Source organism: Bos mutus, chromosome X (assembly GCF_027580195.1).
Source record: "Bos mutus isolate GX-2022 chromosome X, NWIPB_WYAK_1.1, whole genome shotgun sequence".
NCBI lineage: Eukaryota > Metazoa > Chordata > Mammalia > Artiodactyla > Bovidae > Bos > Bos mutus.
The window spans coordinates 34032554-34051780 of NC_091646.1; the positions used below are offsets into that span (position 1 = coordinate 34032554).

Consider the following 19227-nt stretch of genomic DNA (forward strand, 5'->3'; position numbering starts at 1 on the left):
GCAGGTTCTGGTCTCCCCAGCTGATCTTCCTAACCCCCTGGCTCTCCTAGTGTTGGGAAGGGTGGGCCCCATTGGATGTCCTGGGGGTCTAGGGAAGGCAGCTGATCCAGGGGAGCCCGGCGGTCAGGAGCAGCTATGGTGTTGCTGCACACTGGCATTGATGGCTGATGGCCATGATGTGAGGGGTGCAGTCTAGCAACGGGGACCACAAAGCCCTCTGGAGTTTGGGAGGGAGAGGCAGCCAGAGGGTGCCAGCTTGTCGGGCACCTTGGGGCTCTCACAGCGACCCTGGCTGCTTGGCAGCTGAACCTGGGGCACAAGCCTGCCTGGCGGCGTGCCCTGTGTGCCCGGGGTTGGGGGGGCGGGGAACGGCAAAGTCCAGCCACAGTGAGAAACACACCGGCCCCGAGACCCTCGTGGGCAGTGCCAGGCCCGGGGCGCCCCGCCCCAGGAGCCGCGTTGGGGGCGGGACAGGACAGGGCGGGGCCGGCGCAGGGTGCTGGCTGCTGGCCCGCGGGTCCCCGCGCCTGGCCCGCTCGAGGCCGCGTGGGAGCAGCCGGGCTCAACGGCGCGGCCGCCCGGCGGTCATGGCCACGCATGGGAAGCTACGCCGAGAGCGAGGGCCGCAGGCTGACTATGAGGCGCAGGTCAAAGGTGAGAGGGCACTGGGTGCTCCTGGCCCATTTCCCTGCGGAGACCCCAAAGGTCGTGGGAGACCCTGCAATGTGCTGGCTGCTGGCCCGGGGCTCGCGGCCTACCCCCAGCAACCTCCGGAGCAGGCTGAGGGAGGGAACCCGAGCCCCCTGCCCGCCTCCTCACGCCCCTTCGGCCTCAACCGCCACTGGTCCCACTTCCTTCCTCCTTCCCTCCATTCCTGTCCTGGTAGCTCTGCTCTCCTAGGTTCTCCCTGCCCCTCAGGAGCCCGAGGAGGAAAGGGGGGCACCTGGTTTCCCTCAAAAAGTGGCATTCTAGCCACCAGAAAGTGGAACACCTTGACTTTGCTGAAGGGGGCTGGGTAAGGGGGTCTGGGGGCTTCAAATGGGTGGATTAGTGATGATTTTACCCTAAGACCACTCCAGTCCTGTAGCCCAGTCCCGGTTGCCCTTCTTTGGGCCCTGCGGTGGTTCCGAGTTGAAGGCCACTCTGGGTCCAGCTGGCACAGCGAATGGAGGACTGCAGAGCAGACCTCTTTGGGTTCTGATAAACACTCTGTGCAAATCGCATGCAAATGAGTCTTGCAAACTTAGTCGACAGCTTGTCTCCGGGTCTTATTCAGGGTGTGGTGGCTCTCGCAAAGGGAAGAAAGCCACATCCAAGCACCAGCAGTTTCCTGGTGTCTCAATCACTCGATTTTACTGATGAAGGAGACGCAGCTCAGAGTGTGCTCATGGTCACACAGCACCATAGGTCCTAGGAGGTGTAAGAAAATGAACCTCGAATGTCCTTCCAGTCCAGAGGTGGAGAGTCCAATGTAATTCTGCGATACAAACAATTTGCACTAAAGTGTGCACGAGTCCTTCCTGTCTGGTAAAGGTGGGCTGCTGTCCAGACCCAGCTTGATGTGACTGAGCATGGCGAGCCAGCTCTCCAGGCCTTGCTGCATCATCCCTCAGATGGAGAGAGCAATCCCAGCCTGTATCCCCCAAACGTCATGAAGCTGAAGGACTTTGGAAACCCTTCAGTCGGCAGATATGTGTCAGTTCACTCACACCAAAAAGATTGGGCTTTGAGCAAAGCTGTCTTTAGATGTTCGTCGCCTGCTGTGGGCGTCTAATGACTTGAGCTTCTGTTTCCCATCTCCTCCGCTCTCCAGCCCCCGCCAAAGAAACTTCCTACTGTGCTACAAAAAGAGGATCAGTATCTCAACACCCGAAATTCTGAAAGGTCAGCACAGTCATGGTTTGGGAGGCTGTCTTTTCTGCTTTGCTTGTCAGCAGAAGTGAGACTGAATGCCTCGCTCACAGGAAATGTTGTTGGGGCCCAGTCCTGGCTCTGCAATGCAAGCAGACATGGATTCCATCCTTTTGACAGATGTTTTGTATGCGTCGGTTCTCTGCCAGGCCCTGAAGATACAGCGAGGAGCGCACGAGAAGCCATCCTTGCTCTCATATGGCTCACAGTGGAGGAGACATATAGTAAACAACTTATCACACAACTTGTTTCAATTATGATGAAAACCACTGTAAAAGAAAAGCGCAGATGTCCAGAAAGGAGATGGGAAGAGGGCCAGCCTAGTTTATGGGGAAGTCGGGAAGGGTTCCCTGATGAGTACACCTCAGCTAAGATCTGAGAGCGGATGCTGCTGTGGCCTAGAGCCTGGGGATTTAGGTAGGTGCCAGCTGTGCTCAGACCCTGCCGACTCTTGTCTGCTTGACACCAGGTCTGCTGGATCTCAGCCAAGGCTTGGTTGCACTGAAGAAGAAATGAACATTTTGGTGTGCTGGCCCGGCGAGCACTACTCACTTATGATAGGTCCCCAGGGAACTATTGTTCCAGGAAGGTGAGCAGATGCCAGTGGACAGCGGGGCAAGCCAGGACATCTCAGCTCTTTCTTGGAATCAAATGAAATTGACTTTTATCCGAAGAAATGTTACCATGATTCAGTGAATAGTCTCATGATTCCAAGTGGCTGAGAGCCCACTCCAAGCGGCCTATGGAGTTGAGTCGGCCCCTGGGGCCAGGCCTCAGACAGTGTAAGGAAACGGCGTTGGTTTCACCATCAGGAAGCAGTCCCACCCACCCAGGCTTCCATTAACCCAGCTTGACTCTTAGGTGGAAAGAGAGTGCTCCCATTCAGTGTTTGCAGTGAAAGCATAGGCTTGGTGGCCCCCAGGCCTATCACTGAGCTAGTCCCAGCAGTGGAGTGGGGGGAAGGGGCCACAGCTGGGGTACCTGGAGCCAGGGAGACAGACCCAGGGGTTGAGAGTAGGAAAGGGACCTTCTCCAATGGGAAATCAGAGGAGGAGATGGGAGTGCTGGGCAAGCAGGACCCATGGAGGCTGCCGCAGGCTCCACAGACCCCCCTGGGATGGCACTGATGGGACAGAAATCCCAAGTGTACCAGTACTGAGTCCTTACCCACAGCCACCCTGGGTCCTGCCACTTCCTGCCTCCTCTAATTCTGGCTCTTGGTCGAAACCCCCAATTTTCTATTGCCTAGATGGGTGCAGTAGTGGCCACTGGGGCTGGGCACTTTTCCTTTGTCACCTGACCCCTGCCCAGGCTCTGAGGGCCCAAGTGGGCCCTGAGAGCAAAGCAGGACCCTATGGCTCCACTGCTGTGGCTGCCCTCTCCCTTGCCGTCTTCTCCCTGCCGCCCCTCACCGGCACGGCTCTCTTCAGCCATGCTGCCTGCAACAGCCTTCACAGTGCCGTCTGTCTGAACATTCTTCCCCTGGATGTCTCCACGGCCCCTCTGTCACTTCCTTCAGCTCTGTGTTCCAAAGCTGCTTGTTCCTGACCACCTTCCTCTAAAAGAACCCCTCCCTGCTGCCACCTCCTGCTCTGCGTTGTCACCCCTTGTTCCCCTGCTGTTCCCCCCACCCACACTGTTCCTATCCCTGCTCCAGGAGGGCAGGAAGTATGTCTCTGAGTCTAGACCCACTGGTGTATAATCAACATTCTGCTGAATGAAGACATCAGTTAATGCCCCTTCCCCACCCCCGGCATCTGGACAGCTGTTAGTACAGGGGTGACTGTACTTGCCAGAAGCCAAGATACAGGGCTTCTGTCCCTGGGATGCCCAGGGCTTGCCAATGGCTTACTTAAGCTCGTCATTCTCATTGAGGTGGTTCTTTGATTTGGGTCTCTGTGGAGAAAGTGGCATTGCCAAATCAAGCCAGTGATAAGATGTCACAAGCCAGCAGTGTGGGGACCCTGGGTGTGGCTCTCTGCTGAGAGTGTTGGGGGTGCCCTGGAGTTGGGTCATCAGGAGTCGGTACTGGGAACAGAAATCAGCCCCATTGCCTCAGTCCTGTCACTGGTCAGCCCCCACCGGCCGGCCTGGCCCTTGCAGTGGGGCCGCCCTTTCTCCTGGGGGCCGAGGGCTGGGTTTCCAGTTCCCGAGGCCGCAACTTCACAGCAAGTTTGGCAAGAATGCCGTGGCCGCCCCAGCCCTGTGCAGCCCTGTGCAGCCCCATGCGTCCCTGTGTTTATCGAAGAGGCTGCCCTTCCTGGAGTCCTGGGCACCTCAGGGACCGCAAATGGCAGGGGAAGTTACTGGGGGCTTTCTGGGAAGCAGGGAATCATGGGAAGGCCACGTGACTGATGCCTGGCCGGGATGGGCCCCACTCCGTCTTAGCCCTGGCCCATGGTCCCGTGAATGGCCTTTCTGTTCCTTGGGCCCTAGCCCACCTGGCTGGTTCCCCTTAGCTTCCGCTCGGAGGTCCATTTCCTCAGGCCTGCCCGGAGCCCAGCTGGACTGCTGAGCCCGGTACTGGCCCCTCTCCCCCCGGGGCCAGCATCACCTCCCCGGACTCAGGGGCCCCACAGCCCCAGCCTGAGCTGCCCTCCCACCCTGCAGAGATGCGCTGGCAACTGGGTGAGCAACTGCGCTGCCTGGAGCTGCAGGGCGAACTTCGACGGGAGCTGCTGCAGGAGCTGGCTGAGTTCATGCGGCGCCGCGCCGAGGTTGAGCTTGAGTACTCCCGGGGCCTCGACAAGCTGGTAGAGCGATTCTCCGGCCGTGGAGGCCGCCTCGGGGGCAGCAGTCGGGAGCACCAGAGCTTCCGGTGGGTCCTGGGGCCAGGCAGCTGGGATGGCCAAGGTGGGGGGAGGGGAGGCCCGACGCCCACTCCTGGTCGGTCTGAGCCCCGATCTCCACCCCCCCACCCCCAGGAAGGAGCCGTCCCTGCTGTCGCCCTTGCACTGCTGGGCTGTGTTGTTGCAGCAGACTCGGCAGCAGAGCCGGGAAAGCACAGCTCTCAGCGAGGTGCTGGGCGGGGCCCTGGCCCAGCGCCTGAGCTACATTGCCGAGGATGTGGGGCGCCTGGTCAAGAAGGCAAGACCCCTGCCCTGGGCCCGGGAGGCGGGCAGACCCCAGGATCCAGCGAGGGCAGCCCGTGGATGCTCAAAGCCCAAGTGTCAGGAACGGGAAGGCCCTGGAGGCCAGGGGGAGCTGGTGGGAGCCTGGAGTGCTGAGCTGAGGGCTGGCGGGATGGATGTGGGTGTTGCCCTGGGGCAGGGTGGCACTCAGCTCGCCTCCTCCCCAGAGTAAGGATCTGGAGCAACAGCTGCAAGAGGAGCTCCTGGAGGTGGTGTCAGAGCTTCAGATGGTGAGAGCCTGCGATTACAGGGAGGCCGTCACCTCACCTCTCCCGGGGCCAGGCTCAGGGAGAAGGATCAGGTGCCTGGGAGAGACCTGGGTTTCGGGGATCGTAAGCCGGGCCCTTTCTCCCTGCCCCGGGTGCTGAGTGCTTGGGCCAAGTGCTCAAGGCCCAAGTCCCAGATGGGCTGGGAGGAGGATGGGGCAGGCTGCCTGTGGCCACGGCCTTGAGCAGGCCTGCCTGGCCTCGGGCCTCCCTGCAGGCCAAGAAGACCTATCAGGTCTACCACACGGAGAGCCTGAGTGCTGAGGCCAAACTCCGTGAAGCCGAGCGGCAGGAGGAGAAGCGGGCAGGCCGAAGTGCCACCGCCACCACCACCAGCACCGAGTCTGGGCCCCTCCGCAAAGGCTCTGTCAAGAAGGGAGGGCGGCTGGTGGAGAAGGTGGGCCTGGGGGGCACCTGTCTGTGTCCAAAGGCTCTGGCTTTGTCCTTTGTCCTTTCACGTCCTCAACCCTCACTGGGCCCTGCAGGGAGGTGGTGTGTGCATCAGGAAAGCAGGGCTGGCTCTTGGGGTGGGGGGCTCCCCAGGCTCAGTTGGTAGACACAGGGGGCAGGAGAACGGCCTCTAGGTCCAGGACAGCCCACATGCTCCCCTCCGTGCAAACCCAGCTGGCAAAAGAGCGATCCCAAGCCTGGGGGTCCTACCTCCCACCCATCCTCGCCTCATACGGTGCTGGGAGATCTTAGAGGAGTGAGGGGACACATTGGATGGGGGGGCCGAGTGATCAGCAGGGAGGACGCATGTTCTAGGTGGTCCCCGAAGGAAGGATGGGGAAGTGGAGGCTGGCAGGGTTTAGGAATAAAGAATCTTTCAACTTCTGGGCTACATAGTTTGAGGAGCCCAGTGGGATAGTGGGGGAGCTGTCCAAATGGGGAAGGGAGGGGTGGGGAGTGTGTGTCGAGGGTGGTGGGTACACAGGAGGCAGGGCTGGGGTATTCGGCCATGTGGATGACCCGGGGGCTCATGTGATCCTGAGCAGCGTCACGCCAAGTTCTTGGAGCACAAACTCAAGTGTACAAAGGCTCGCAATGAGTACCTGCTAAGCCTGGCCAGCGTCAACGCCGCCGTCAGCAACTACTACCTGCGAGACGTCATGGACCTGATGGATGTGAGTGTGGGGTGTGGGGAGGGGTCCGGAGGTGTCCGGGCGCCCGTGCCCTGAGCCCTCCCAAGCCGTGTCCTCGCTTGTTCCCCAGTGTTGTGACACAGGATTCCACCTGGCCCTGGGCCAAGTGCTCCGGAGCTACACGGCTGCGGAAAGCCGCATCCAAGCCTCCCAGATGCAGGGCCTGGGCAGCCTGGAGGAGGCCGTGGATGCCCTGGATCCCATAGGTGACAAGGCCAAGGTGCTGGAGGTGCACGCTATCGCCTTCTGTCCCCCGCTGCGTTTCGACTACCAGCCCCATGAGGGGGATGAGGTGAGGGTCTCTGCCCAGCCTTCAGGAAAATGGCTTTGTGTTCCGATCTTCACTGTGATGGTAGCTGAGTGGAATGGATTTCCTTCCCTTTGCTGAGACCTCAAACCTCTTGAATGCCACTTACTTCTCAGACCCTTGTGCAGTGGCCTCAAGGCAAATGGGGTTCTGGAGTTTCTGCACTTGCACTGAAGCAAGCAGACCTCCCCAACCCACTTCTGTGGTACAACTAGTGAACACAACATCCCCCACAAGGGCAAACATAGCCAGCATGGCAGCAATTTTGAGGCCGGCTTGTTGGTGGTAGACAGCTACCTGTATACTGTTCTTTTGGTGGTTCTGTGTGCTTTAGACATTTCACAATGCAAACTTGGGAGGGAAAGAAACCATGCAAACACTAGCATATAACTAGGCATCTTCTTTTTTGGCCACACCATGTGGCATGGGGGACCCTAGTTCCCTAACCAGGAATAGAACCTGTGCCCCCTGCAGTGGACCTCCAGGGAATTCCTCACTAGGGCACCTTTTTATGCATCTCTGAGCTGTACTCTCCTTTACCAGTTTATCCTCATGAGCATGGACTGGGATTACACTGGATTGTAATGTACACTGGGGTTCCACTGACCTTTTTCTTTTTTTTTTTTTTTTTTGCTTATTTCATTTGTATTTTGACCGAAGTCATATCTGATAAAGTCAAATGTTACTCAAGGCATTCAAGGGCACACCTCCCTTCTCTGACCCACCCTTCCTGTTCCTGATTCCCACTCCCCAGATGCAGCCACTTCCCAGTCTTCTAGCTGCTGCTGCTGCTGCAGACAATGCATCAGGTGCTGCTTGTGCTTTGCAGCTTGTCAGAGGCCCTACAATCCCCTTCCATGGACGATTAAGGCTCCACCCCACATCACCACCGTCTGTCTCCACCATATCAGGCAATCTTTTCTCTTCAGAGCCCTGCTGTGGAGCCATGCAGTCTCAGCTTGTAGGCCTTGATTGACTTCTAGGCCAGCACAGTCCAGGACCTTTCTTTCCCCATTGTCCTGAGCATCCCTGCATTAGACCCTCTGCATCCCAGATCACGTGTCTTCCTCTGTTTTGTTTTATTACCTTGTTTTCACAGACATCTTCCTACATACTTTCCTGACTTAGACTGTCTGAAAAAAAATGCCTGTATTCTGTTCTTGAAATTGGTTGGTAGTTTACCTGGGTGTAGAAGTCAAGGTTGAAAAGCATTTTCTTTTTGGAATGTTCAAAGTATCCCTCCAAGCTTTCAGTAGTATTGTGGGTGAGAAGTTCAGCTGCCGTTCTGATTTCTGCACTGTTGTCTGTCACCTGTAATTTTTCTCGTTGAAGCTTTTAGGATAGTCCCTTTCCCTCATGTACAATTTTATAATGATATGCCTTGGGGATCCTTTTGCCTTCATGGTGCTGGGCCACCTGTGGGCTTTGTCAGTACAGAAACTTAAGTCGTAAGGTTTTGAGCTCATATTGTTCCTTTGGTAATTTCCGTCCATTAATTTTCTTTGTGCTTGCTTTCAAGAATTCTTGTAATTAGATATTGAACTTCATGGGTTGTCTAATTTCGTTATCTTTTATCTTTCCTATTTCTCATCACTACAACTTTTATGTTTATTAATACTATATAGGTGTATTTAAAATGTTTATTTGGCTGCATTGTGTCTTTAGTTGTGGCATGAAAGAGCTTTCTCTACTTGTGGCATGTGGACTCCAGAGCTCGAGGACTCAGCACTGCATACATGTGAGATCTTAGTTCTCAGACCAAGGATTGAACCCAAATCTTCTGCATTGGAAGGCAGATTCTTAACCACTGGGCCACTAGGGAAGTCCCATCACTATACCTTTTAATTCTGTTCTCTTAGAGACTTTTTTGACTTATCTCTGCCCACCCCTTTTTAATTTTTCTTAAAAATTTACTTTCATAAGTTTTTTTAAACAGTTTTGGTTTGTTTTACATGTTCTTATTTAAAATAGCCCTTTGTTCTTATTTCATGGATACAGTATATTCTCAAATTTTTCTGAAATGTTTATCATTTTTCTTGATATTCCCATGTCCCCTACATTTTTTCTGTTTTCTTGCATTGATCTCTGTCTTCCACTTAATTTTTTTAGATTTTTTTTTGTGGACCATTTTTAAAGTCTTTATGGAATTTGTTAGAGTATTGCTTCTGTTTTGTATTTTGTTTGTTGGCCTTGAGGCATGTGGGATCTTAGCCCCCTGACCAGGGATCAAACCTGCATTCTGTGCATTGGAAGGCAAAGTCTTAATCACTGGACCACCAGGGACGTCCCTATGTCTTCTACTTTAGAGCTATCCCTCAAATTGCTGCCAGTTCTTGGCTGTCAGTTCCTATTCCCGAGGAGGCACTGAGAGATAGATTAGGTATTTGGTATGTGTGAGAAGAGCTTGTCAACAGTGGTTTTCCCCACAGGGTGGCTGGGTAGGGACTTGGAATGTTCTGTGATGCTCGCTTTCAGCACGGGGAACTGGAGGTGTCTCAGCTGCTGGAAAGAACTTCAAGGACTTGGGGGAGGGGCTCGGCTCTCACTTGGATGCTGTCAGGAGGCAGGGGTGACTCTGATTCTGTGTCTTGATAAATCTTCTCAAGAAGACAGGGCGGAGGTGGGTAGAAAGAGGCTAGAGCAGTCATTAGCGAGGAGGGAAACGCCCGGCACTCTAGCCGGGCCAGCGGGAAGTTTGGTAATTTTTGTGGCTTGGACAAAGTTCTTGTTCTGGTCCGTGCTCGGATGTGCTGATGAGGTGATCTTGTTTTTATCTTCAGCCGCCATGGCCAGAGAGTGGCTTTGTGTGATGCTGATGCTCTGTGACGTTCCTTATGTCTGACAGGTCCACGCCGAGGCACAGATGGTGGTGGCTGCTGTGCCTGCTCATCAGGACTAGTCTCTGATTTATCCTTTCCAAAGAGTCAGTTTCTCGTGATCTGCCCATTATGTGGGCTTGAGGGGGGTGGGTCTTCTCACGTCAGCGTTTCCTAGAGCCTGGATAGAAATATTTCATTGCTGCTAAGTAGCTTCAGTCATGTACGACTCTGTGCAACCCTAAAGACGGCAGACCATCAGGCTCCCCCGTCCCTGGGATTCTCCAGGCAAGAACACTGGAGTGGGTTGCCATTTCCTTCTCCAGTGCATGAAAGTGAAAAGTGAAAGTGAAGTCGCTCAGTCGTGTCTGATTCTTAGCGACCCCATGGACTGTAGGCCACCAGGCTCCTCCATCCATGGGATTTTCCAGGCAAGAGCACCAGAGTGGGGTGCCATTGCCTTCTCCGTGACTGCTCTAGGCACCTCATATAAGTAGTCTTATACTTTTTGTCCTGTTTTTTTTTTTTTTTACAAAAGGCTTATTTCACTGATTATAATGTCCTCAGGGTTCACCCATGTTGAAACATGTATGAGAATTTCCTCCCTTTTTACTGCTGAATAATATTCTACATAGAGACACCACCCTTTGCGTATCCACCCATCAGCTGCTGGACACTTGGGGTGCTTCCACCTTTGGGCTATTATGAGTAGCACTGCAAGTACATCCATGCATGAGTCTCAGTGCTCAGGAGTGTACACTGCCTTCCTCTCAGAAGGGGTCCTTGCTTCAGATCTGGCTGGACCAGGTGTCAAGGCTGGTGACCCTCTGCAGTAGCCCCTGAGGCAGTGAAAATCAGCCCCAGAAACCTCTGCACCTGCTGCACAGCCCACCCCGGTGTCTCAGGTGCAGCCCTAACTGCCCCCCTACCCAATGCTGCACCCTGCAGGTTGCTGAGATCCAGGTTGAGATGGAGCTGCGGGATGAGATTCTACCCAGAGCCCAGAATATCCAGAGCCGCCTGGACCGCCAGACCATCGAGACAGAGGAGGTACGGGGTGGCCTAGACACACGGAGCCAGATGGTTGTGATCTCCTTTTCCCCTTCCTTCTGACTCGACCTCCTTGTTCTTTGTCTCTCCCCCATTTCTTCCTGCCTGGGTGCCATCTCCTCCCAAGGTGAATAAGACGCTGAAGGCCACACTGCAGGCCCTGCTGGAGGTGGTGGCGTCAGAAGACAGCGACATGCTCGACTCCTTCCAGGCCAGCCTGTCCACCGAGTCCCTCAAGTCCACCAGCTCGGACCCGGGGGCTCGGCAGGCTGGCCGGCGGCGGGGCCAGCAGCAGGAGACTGAGACCTTCTACATCACGGTGGGGAGGTGGTGCTGGACCAGGAGGGCGGGTGGGGTGGTGGGGGCCAGGGAGGGCAGGGCTAGGACTAAAGCCCTGGGCTCTTCCGGGGGCTTGGCAGAAACTCCAGGAGTACCTGAGTGGACGGAGTATCCTTGCCAAGCTGCAGGCCAAGCATGAGAAACTGCAGGACGCCATCCAGCGAGGTGGGCCCCCTGCCTCGCCACCCCCAGGGCCTGGAGCAGCCCAGCCATGGTGTGGCTCTCCTCCTGCAGCCTCTCCCTGGCCAGAGAGGGTGCTGGGCACACAGGAAGGAAGCCAGCCAGGGTCTCAGCCCCCATCCTGCTCTTTGTCCTGAGGCTGCCCTTACCTGTAGGCTGCCCTGTTCCTCTGCCACGTGCCGAGAAACCTCCTGGCCCAAGAGGCACACCAACCCTTTCTCCTTCCCAGGTGACAAGGAAGACCGGGAGGTGACTTGGTGAGTCCTTCGAGAGGGACCAGTTTGTCCTGAGGACCCATGGTATCCCCACCTCCCCTCTGCTTGTTCCTCGGTGGCCTTAGTTTCCTACTTATTTTGCCCAGAGGGTTCTGGAATAACTTGCGAGCCCCAGCATCCAGTTGGGCTGGGCTGGGGGGTCCAGGCAGCCTAGTGTCCAGGCCTGCTCCCCTCAGAGGCAGCTCCTGTTCACCGCGACAGGACCCAGTACACACAGAGAAAACTCCAGAAGAGCCGTGCCCCCCGCCCCAGCTCCCAGTATAACCAGAAACTCTTCGGGGGAGACATGGAGAAGTTTATCCAGGTACTTGCCTTACCCTTCAACTGAGTGCAGGCCCCTTCCTGCTTCAGCCGTACCTCCAGCCCTGGGGCCCCTGTGAACCCAAACGAGTTACCACGAGCTGAGGACTTACCAGGAGCACGGATACCCGCAGGCCCCACTTCTGGGATGCTTGCTAGGGAGGGAAGTCAGGAAAGCACCAGAGATCAGAAAAGGAGAAATGACACTATTGTTTGAGATGATGTGATTCAGTCTCTCACCGTTCAGAAGAATCAGCAGGTTATTTAAGTGAACAAACCCGAGGTTCATGATATTGCTTGATTTGAGGTCAGCAGAGAGAGTTGGGTGGCATTTCCACTCCATAGCAGGAAACAGATAAAATGTCAGGCACGGCACCAGGGATCAGACACCCCCTCCCCACTGGGCATACATCTCCCTAGCCTTGTTTCTGACTACAGAATGCATTAAGACAAAATGAAAATGAGTGAGTGGCAGGGTGTGCCGTGCCATACCCACCGTGGAGGGCACTCTCTCTGTCCTTGTCCACAGAGCTCAGGCCAGCCCGTGCCCCTGGTGGTGGAGAGCTGTGTCCGCTTCATTAACCTCAATGGTGAGTGAGATCTGGGGCCTCCCGCCTCTGGCCTGCCTGGCCCCTCGCAAGATTGGAGGGGCAGGGGCGGGGAGGAGGTTTGGTGCCCACCAGTTTTCCATCCTCCCACAGGCCTGCAGCATGAGGGCATCTTCCGGGTGTCGGGCGCCCAGCCCCAGATCTCGGAGATCCGTGATGCTTTTGAGAGAGGTGGGGACTGGTGAGGTGGGGCGGAGGGTGGGGAGGCTGGGAGAGCCGGTGTCACAGGCCTCTCTCCTCGCCCCCTCCCAGGAGAGGACCCGCTGGTGGAGGGCTGCACTGCCCATGACCTGGACTCGGTGGCGGGCGTGCTGAAACTCTACTTCCGGAGCTTGCAGCCCCCCATATTCCCACCAGACCTGTTTGGAGAGCTGCTGGCTTCTGCAGGTGAGCCAGGGGCCTGGGGGTGGGGTGGGGGTGGGGGGCTCCCCACTCCCTAGTGGCCACCTTGCCCGGGCTCATGGCTTCTCCCTGGGGTGATGGCCTTGTCTGCAGAGCTGGAGGCTGTGGCCGAGCGGGTGGAGCACGTGGCTGGCCTCCTGGCCCGGCTGCCCGGACCCGTGCTGGTGGTCTTGCGGTACCTCTTCACCTTCCTCAACCAGTGAGTGCTTCTGGGGAATGGGGGGGAGCGCGGGCATCCCAGGTTGGGGTGTGGTGATGCCGAGCCGGGAGCTCCGTGCCTATGACCTGTCTGTACCCCCAGCCTGGCCCAGTACAGTGATGAGAACATGATGGACCCCTACAACCTGGCCGTGTGCTTTGGGCCGACGCTGCTGCCCGTCCCTGCTGGGCAGGACCCAGTGGCTTTGCAAGGCCGTGTCAACCAGCTGGTGCAGACCCTCATCATCCAGCCTGGACGGGTCTTCCCGGCCCCGGCCCAGCTGCCCGGCCCCATCTATGAGAAGTGCATGGCACCACCTTCTGCCAGCTGCTTGGGGTAGGCTCTTGGTGCCGCCAGGAGAGAGAGACTGGCTTCAGGGGGCACCCTGAGGATGCTCAGCCACCTCACTCTTCTCTGGACTACAGGGATGCCCAGTTGGAGGGCCCGACGGGGGACAACGAGTTGGAGCTGGAGCCGGGGACCTCAGCCCAGGAGGAGGGTAGGGGTGGGGAAGGACAGCCCCATGGGGTCCCTGGCCAGGGCATCCACGCCACCCCGCCACCTCACTTGCATCTCTTCTCCTCCCCAGACCAGGAGGGTGTCGTGGAGGCCGTGGCTTGCTTTGCATACACAGGCCGCACGGCCCAGGAGCTGACCTTCCAGCGCGGGGACATCTTGCGGCTGCACGAGCGGGCCTCAGGCGACTGGTGGCGGGGCGAGCACGCGGGGGCACGGGGGCTCATCCCCCACAAGTATATCACTCTGCCTGCGGGGTGAGTTTGGAGGCTCTCCTTCCAGCCCCCCCCCACCCCCGGGCTTCCAGCCCCTCCTGCATGCCAAGTCCCAGGTTCCGCAGGCCCAGGCTGTGCCTTGCTGACCGCTGCTGGCCCGCACTGTGCCCTCTGCCCTGCAGACCCCAAACCCAGAGTAAGCATTCCAAGTGTCTTGTCTTTCCATCTCCAGAGCAGAGAAGCTCGCGGCGGGCCAGGGGCTGCTGGCCGCCGGGGACCTGCTGAGCAGCTCAGAGGGGCTCCCCATGGTGGAGCTCGTCCAGAGGTGAGCAGGAGCGGGGAAGACCCCTTCTGCGCCTTGCTTGCCCATCCCAGGCTGGAGGCAGGACGGCCAGGGACCAGCTTTGCTGTTTCTTTCCCTTTCCCATGCCCTGGGCTGGGAGAAGCCCCTGCCTGGGAGCGCGGGGCCTCCCAAGGGCCCCCTCTAGGCTCCCTGTCTGTGCCCTGCAGGCCAGAGCCGTGCACCCCACCCGAGATCCCTCTTGGTATCCCTGGGAGTCACTCCGGGTACCGACGGCCCTGCGTGGTCCCAGCATCCCCAGAACGACACGTGGAGGTGGATAAGGTGAGCGCTGGGGATAGTCATGTGGCAAGAGGGGTGCACTTCCCCAGGGGTGGGTTCTCTGCTTCCCCTTATGAGCCACTGTTCCTGCCTGAGGTTCAAGTCTGACCCTCCTGATCGCAGACACACTGGCCGAGCCCAGCCTAGAGAGGGGCAGGCCGGTAAGGGGGTGAGCTTGGTGGGGAGGGACTGGCCTGGAGGCAAGGTAGTGGGAGACCTGGGGGAGAGCACTCACACATTTAGGCCTCACATTTGGTTCATGAGTGGGAAGCAGCACATGGGACAGGCTTCAAGGCTGGCATCTAGAGCCAGGCTAGGTGACAGGTGGTAACATGGCAGGCGCTTTGTGAGCCAGAGAAGATGAAAGGGGCAGATGGAAAAGCAGCTGAGGGAGGTGGTGAACTGGGGAGCCTGGCGGGGTCATGGTTCTTACAGGGGAGCAGAGAGCAGGTGCCAGATGGGGCCCTGGTGTGGGGTGCAGCCTGGGGAGACCCAGCTGCCTGCTGTGCCCACTGGCCCAAGCAAACCCCTTCGTGGGCTCCTGGTGGGCACTGCCAGAAGCCCTGGGGGACAATGTGAGCCTGGGGACAGAGAGTGAGAGAGCCCGCCATGTCCCAGGTGTGGCCTGGCGACCAGGCCTGGGCACTGGGGACAGAGGGGTTATCAGGGACACACATGTGTGGTGGCTGGGGGAGGATGGGCCAGGGCTGGGGGGCAGAGCATCCATGAGACCCCAGGGCAGGTGGTCGGTAGGCTGGGCCAGGTGGGCTGTGGGGGAGCCCTGGCCTGGGACGTCGGGGCACTTGAGAGGCTGAGGGCCCCCCAAGCCAGGGGGTGGTGGCTGTGATCTCTGCCAGGGAGAGAGTGGGGAGAGGATGGGTACCCAGGGCCCACCCTGAGGGGCTCCCATTTGAAGGCTGAGCTAATCACTGCAGTCCACAGAGGCAGTGGCTGAGGACTTTGTTTCAGGGGGCAGAGGAGTTCAGAGGATCAGCAGGCCTGACTCCTGGGTCAGGTCACTGTCCTGGGGGCAGGGGACCGACTGGGCAGGTGGGGCCCACTTGTGCCAACATCCTGCCTTTCTCTCCTCTCCGCCAGGCTGTGGCACAGACCATGGACTCTGTGTTTAAGGAGCTCTTGGGGAAGACCGCCCTCCGTCAGGGCCTCGGACCGGGCACCAACAACTCTTCGAGCCCCGGGCCTCGCAGCCCGAAGCCTCCAGGCTGTGGGCGCCTGGGCAAGAACAAAGGCTTCTCACGGGGCCCTGGTGCCCCAGCCTCACCCTCGACCTCCCATCCCCAGGGCCTAGACTCACCCTTCAAGTCCCACTGAAGGGCCCCCTCATCCTCTGTAGGCCCTGCCCCAGCCCAGGGCAAAACCGGCCAGGCGCCCCCAACCCTTTGCTTCTCCTTGGCCCTGTCCAGCATACCTGCTCGTGACCCTCTGCAGAGAGGAGGAAGTGGCCGCTCCAGCTCACCCCTGCCTTCCCTGCTCTGGCTTGGGCCCCTCTGGGAGGCTGCCGCAGAGGAAGGCAGGGGCAGGCCCCTCCTGGCCCTGGGTGTGAGGGCTCGTGGCTGATTGTCACCCTTGACAGCCAGTAGGTGGCGGTGCCTTTGCTCAGCTGAGGGTGCCAGCCTGGTGGGGGTTGACAGGCATTGGCAACCATTCATAAAGTCCTGTGCATTGACTCCCAGATGCGAGCCGGTTCTCTGTCTGGCTGGGCGGGGGGGTGGTTGGAAGGTGGGTACAGGGTCAGCCTCTTGGCACCCCCAGCACTCGAGGGCGGGGCGCCCAGCTTCTGGGGCTTCTTGGCACAGGGCTGTGTGGCTTGGGGACCTGCATCTTGGAAGTCCTGTCTCCTGTGTGGTAGGTTCCAGATCCATGCACGTGTCTGTGGGTGTGGGAGGGGCCTGAGAATCTCTCTGCACTTCCCCCACATTTAATGCAATAAACATGCATGAATTTTTTAAAATACCATCCTTGTAGAAAAGGGGGACAAAAAGAAGCAAATATAGAAAAATATGGGAAACCTATTGAAAATGTGTTCATTTCTCCAGTACCCCAGTATCCAAAGAGACTCACCAGGTGGAAAACGAGCCGGAGTTTTTATGAGGCAAGGTCAGAAGGAAAGGCCAAGGGGGACAAGACGGGGTGGGGGCAAGGATGGCCCCTGGCCCAACCGCCTTTTTTTGCCCCCTGGGCCCCCAGGACTTCCACTGGCTGGCTGCATGTCTCGGCCGGGCCCCCGTGGAGCCAGTTTGTAGGCGGTCAGCTGAGTTCCATGGAGCCTCTAGAAGGAAAGCAGCGCCCACCCCCACCCCCGCTGCCACCCCGATTTCTCAGGAGGGGGTGTCCTTGGCCAAGAAGGAGCTGGCTGTGGCGCATGACTCTTCTTGGGGCCCCGGGCTGGGCGGGGCGCGCCTCCAAGTGCAGCAGAGCAGGCTTCGCAGCTCGGAGGAGATGCTGCTGCTGAAGGAGGCGTAGATCCAGGGGTTGGTACAGCTGTTGAGGCTGGCCAGCAGCATGAGCAACACGAAGGGAGGCCCTGTGTGGGGCGGGAATCGGGGCTGGGGCTGAGGGGGCCTCGAGGTCAGCGTACCTAGGCTCGAAGGCCATGCTGGCTGCGTTGGGGGGGTGGAGGGGGATGAAGGTGCACATGCACCAGGATTGGGTGGGCCCCGCAGCCCCAGCCATCGCCACGCACCTTCCCGTGGTGCCTCCGGGTCCCACGCGGCCCACAGCTGCACAAGGAAGAAGGGCGCCCAGCACAGCACGTACACTATGACGATCACCAGCGTCATCTTCACGGTCTTGGCCACGGCCGCCGACACCCGGGCTCCCTCGGCAGGGCTGCCCGGCCGGCACCCTCGGCGGGGCCCGCCGGCCCTCGGCACTGGTCCCGGCCCCAGGCTGGCATGAATCTCCCGGAAGATGAGCACCTGACAGGCAGCAATACCCAGGGCAGGAGCCACAAACACCATCAGGGCAATCCAGGTGACATAGGCGCGGAGGCCCCAGGGCTCGGCAAAGCGGGCCCAGCAGTCAAGGACCCCGCTACCATCCACGTCACGCTGGGCAAAGATGAAGAGCTGGGGCAGGCTGAAGAGCAGCGAGAAGGCCCAGGCCAGCAGCACCGGCCGGTTCCAATGAGTGCCACCCCCGTGGCGGTGTGCCAGCATGGGGCGGCAGATGGCACGGTGGCGGTCCAGCGTCATGGCCAGGATCATGTAGGAGGAGGCATACATGCCCACCATCTGCAGGTACTTGACTGCCCGGCACAGGGCATCGGGCCCACGGAAGCGGTCAGTGGCGTCCCAGGCCAGCTGGGGCAGCACTTGGAACAGAGCTACAGCCAGGTCAGCCAGGCACAGGTGGCCGATGAAGACGTGCATCGGTGCCCAGCGGCCCCGCCGGCCCCGCCGCACCAGGGCCCCCAAAACCAGGCCGTTGCTCAGGGCCACGGCCACGAAGACGGTGGAGAGCAGGGCCAGCTCTGCCTGGGCTAGCAGCGGGTCCCGGGCAGTCAATAGCTCCCCTTCACTGCCGTTGCCTGCTGGGGTAGGTTGAGAGAGGTGCCAGGGCACAGCTGGGCAGAGGTGGGGGCAGAGGGCCAAGTCAGTGAGTCTATTCTGCCCGGGCACCAGGCCACTGTCAACCTGGGCCCTCTGTTTCCCTCCAGCCTCCTCCCTCCCGGCTCCTGGCCTTCCAGCACAACACATGTCGTCCAACACCCCCCACCCCCGCAACCACCTCAAACCTCATGTGGTGGGGAGGAAAGGGCAGCCCCAGGCCCAGGTGAACCAGAGGGCCGGCTCTTTCCAGTGAGGGAGGCGGGCTGAGTTGGGGGCACCGAGGGACAGGAAACTTACCTGAGGTGGTGGATGCCATGAACATGGCAGGGCATGCAGGAGTCCTGAGCGCCTGGGGGAGACGAGGTTGTGAGCTCAGCCTCCCACCCAAGGGGCCAGCCGTGCTCCACAGAGTCTCTGGATAAGGGTCCTTAGAGCCTTGGCCGGGGTGGTGGGGTGGGGGCCTGTGCCTGTGACTCTGTGTGTGTGTCTGTGAGACTGTGTGTGTGACTCGTGTGTGTATGAGAGAGACTGTGTGTGTGTGTGTGAGACTGTGTGTGTTTGACTGTGTGTGTGTGTGTTCATTCTCATGTCTGGGCCCTGGGGGGTACGTCTTAGCCTAATCGACGTTGGTGAGGTCTGGCCACTGAGGCAGACACGGACCTTGGCGCCCACGACCGGGCCGGGAAAGATGGCACCAGGGGTCATCAGACAGATGGACGAACCCAGCCTAAGACCCATCCAGGCAGCCCATGAGAAGCAAGGCAGACATACAGAACCCCCCCACCTCCTGCCCTGACAGAGGCCCAGAGAGGGAACCGTTGGAGGGCTGGGGGCAGGGTAGGAGGGCTGCTACGTCCCCCTTACCTGGCTGGACTCCCGGGCTCCTGGGCAGCGGGGCGGCAGCAGGCGTAAAGGTGGCCCCAGAGCTCAGATCGGCTTTCCATGGGCGGCCCCGCCCCAGCCAGTCCTCTGGGAGTGACCAGCTCAGGAGGGGACTTCCTCCCCCACCTCCGCGAGCCTCCTGGCCTCTGGTACCGGGAAGTAGGCTCCTGGCCTCCTCTGCTTCCCTTCCTGGCCTGCCCAAGCCATCTCAGGTCCGTCCCTGGGGCCCCAGGCTGCCCCTGAGAAGGCCTGAGCCCTCCTGAGCTGGGCCTCGCTATCCCCCAATGCTCCCCCAACACCACCTTATGACAATGTCGGGTCTGCGGAGCTCTGGGCCATCCCCGAGTTCACTGTGTCTTATTTTCAAAGTGGGGTAGCTGCGACCAGAGACGCACTGGCTCAGTGCCACACAGCTTTCTCGTGGCAAAGCCTGACTCCCCTTTGCCGGGACAGGCTCCTCTGGCTCCTCTCCGAGCACCCGAGCACCCGAGGCT

General features: G+C 58.9%; 2 protein-coding genes across 4 annotated transcripts; one reads left to right on the forward strand and one right to left on the reverse strand.

Moving 5' to 3' along the window:
* Positions 1-495: 495 nt before the first annotated feature.
* Positions 496-16283, forward strand: ARHGAP4 (Rho GTPase activating protein 4). Of its 2 annotated transcripts, XM_070365954.1 has the most exons (23): positions 520-654; positions 1814-1884; positions 4522-4729; positions 4836-4998; positions 5210-5272; positions 5526-5705; positions 6304-6432; positions 6521-6742; positions 10522-10623; positions 10751-10942; positions 11043-11127; positions 11372-11399; positions 11619-11721; positions 12247-12307; positions 12419-12496; positions 12578-12712; positions 12821-12926; positions 13029-13262; positions 13352-13425; positions 13516-13699; positions 13890-13982; positions 14168-14282; positions 15378-16240. In XM_070365954.1, exons 3-23 carry the CDS (start codon positions 4524-4526, stop codon positions 15609-15611), a joined length of 2787 nt encoding a protein of 928 aa, XP_070222055.1. In that variant the 5' UTR covers positions 520-654; positions 1814-1884; positions 4522-4523; the 3' UTR covers positions 15612-16240. The 2 variants fall into 2 exon arrangements, with proteins under 2 accessions (XP_005909129.2, XP_070222055.1); XM_005909067.3 differs by lacking the exon at positions 1814-1884 and having other exon boundaries at positions 496-654; positions 15378-16283.
* A 22-nt stretch (positions 16284-16305) lies between these two features.
* Positions 16306-18998, reverse strand: AVPR2 (arginine vasopressin receptor 2). 2 transcript variants are annotated; one of them, XM_070365956.1, is made up of 4 exons: positions 18716-18998; positions 18149-18200; positions 16984-17832; positions 16306-16824 (listed from the first exon to the last, which is right to left on the reverse strand). In XM_070365956.1, exons 2-4 carry the CDS (start codon positions 18171-18173, stop codon positions 16619-16621), a joined length of 1080 nt encoding a protein of 359 aa, XP_070222057.1. In that variant the 5' UTR covers positions 18174-18200; positions 18716-18998; the 3' UTR covers positions 16306-16618. The 2 variants fall into 2 exon arrangements, with proteins under 2 accessions (XP_070222057.1, XP_070222056.1); XM_070365955.1 differs by having other exon boundaries at positions 16984-17865; positions 18716-18987.
* Positions 18999-19227: the final 229 nt, after the last annotated feature.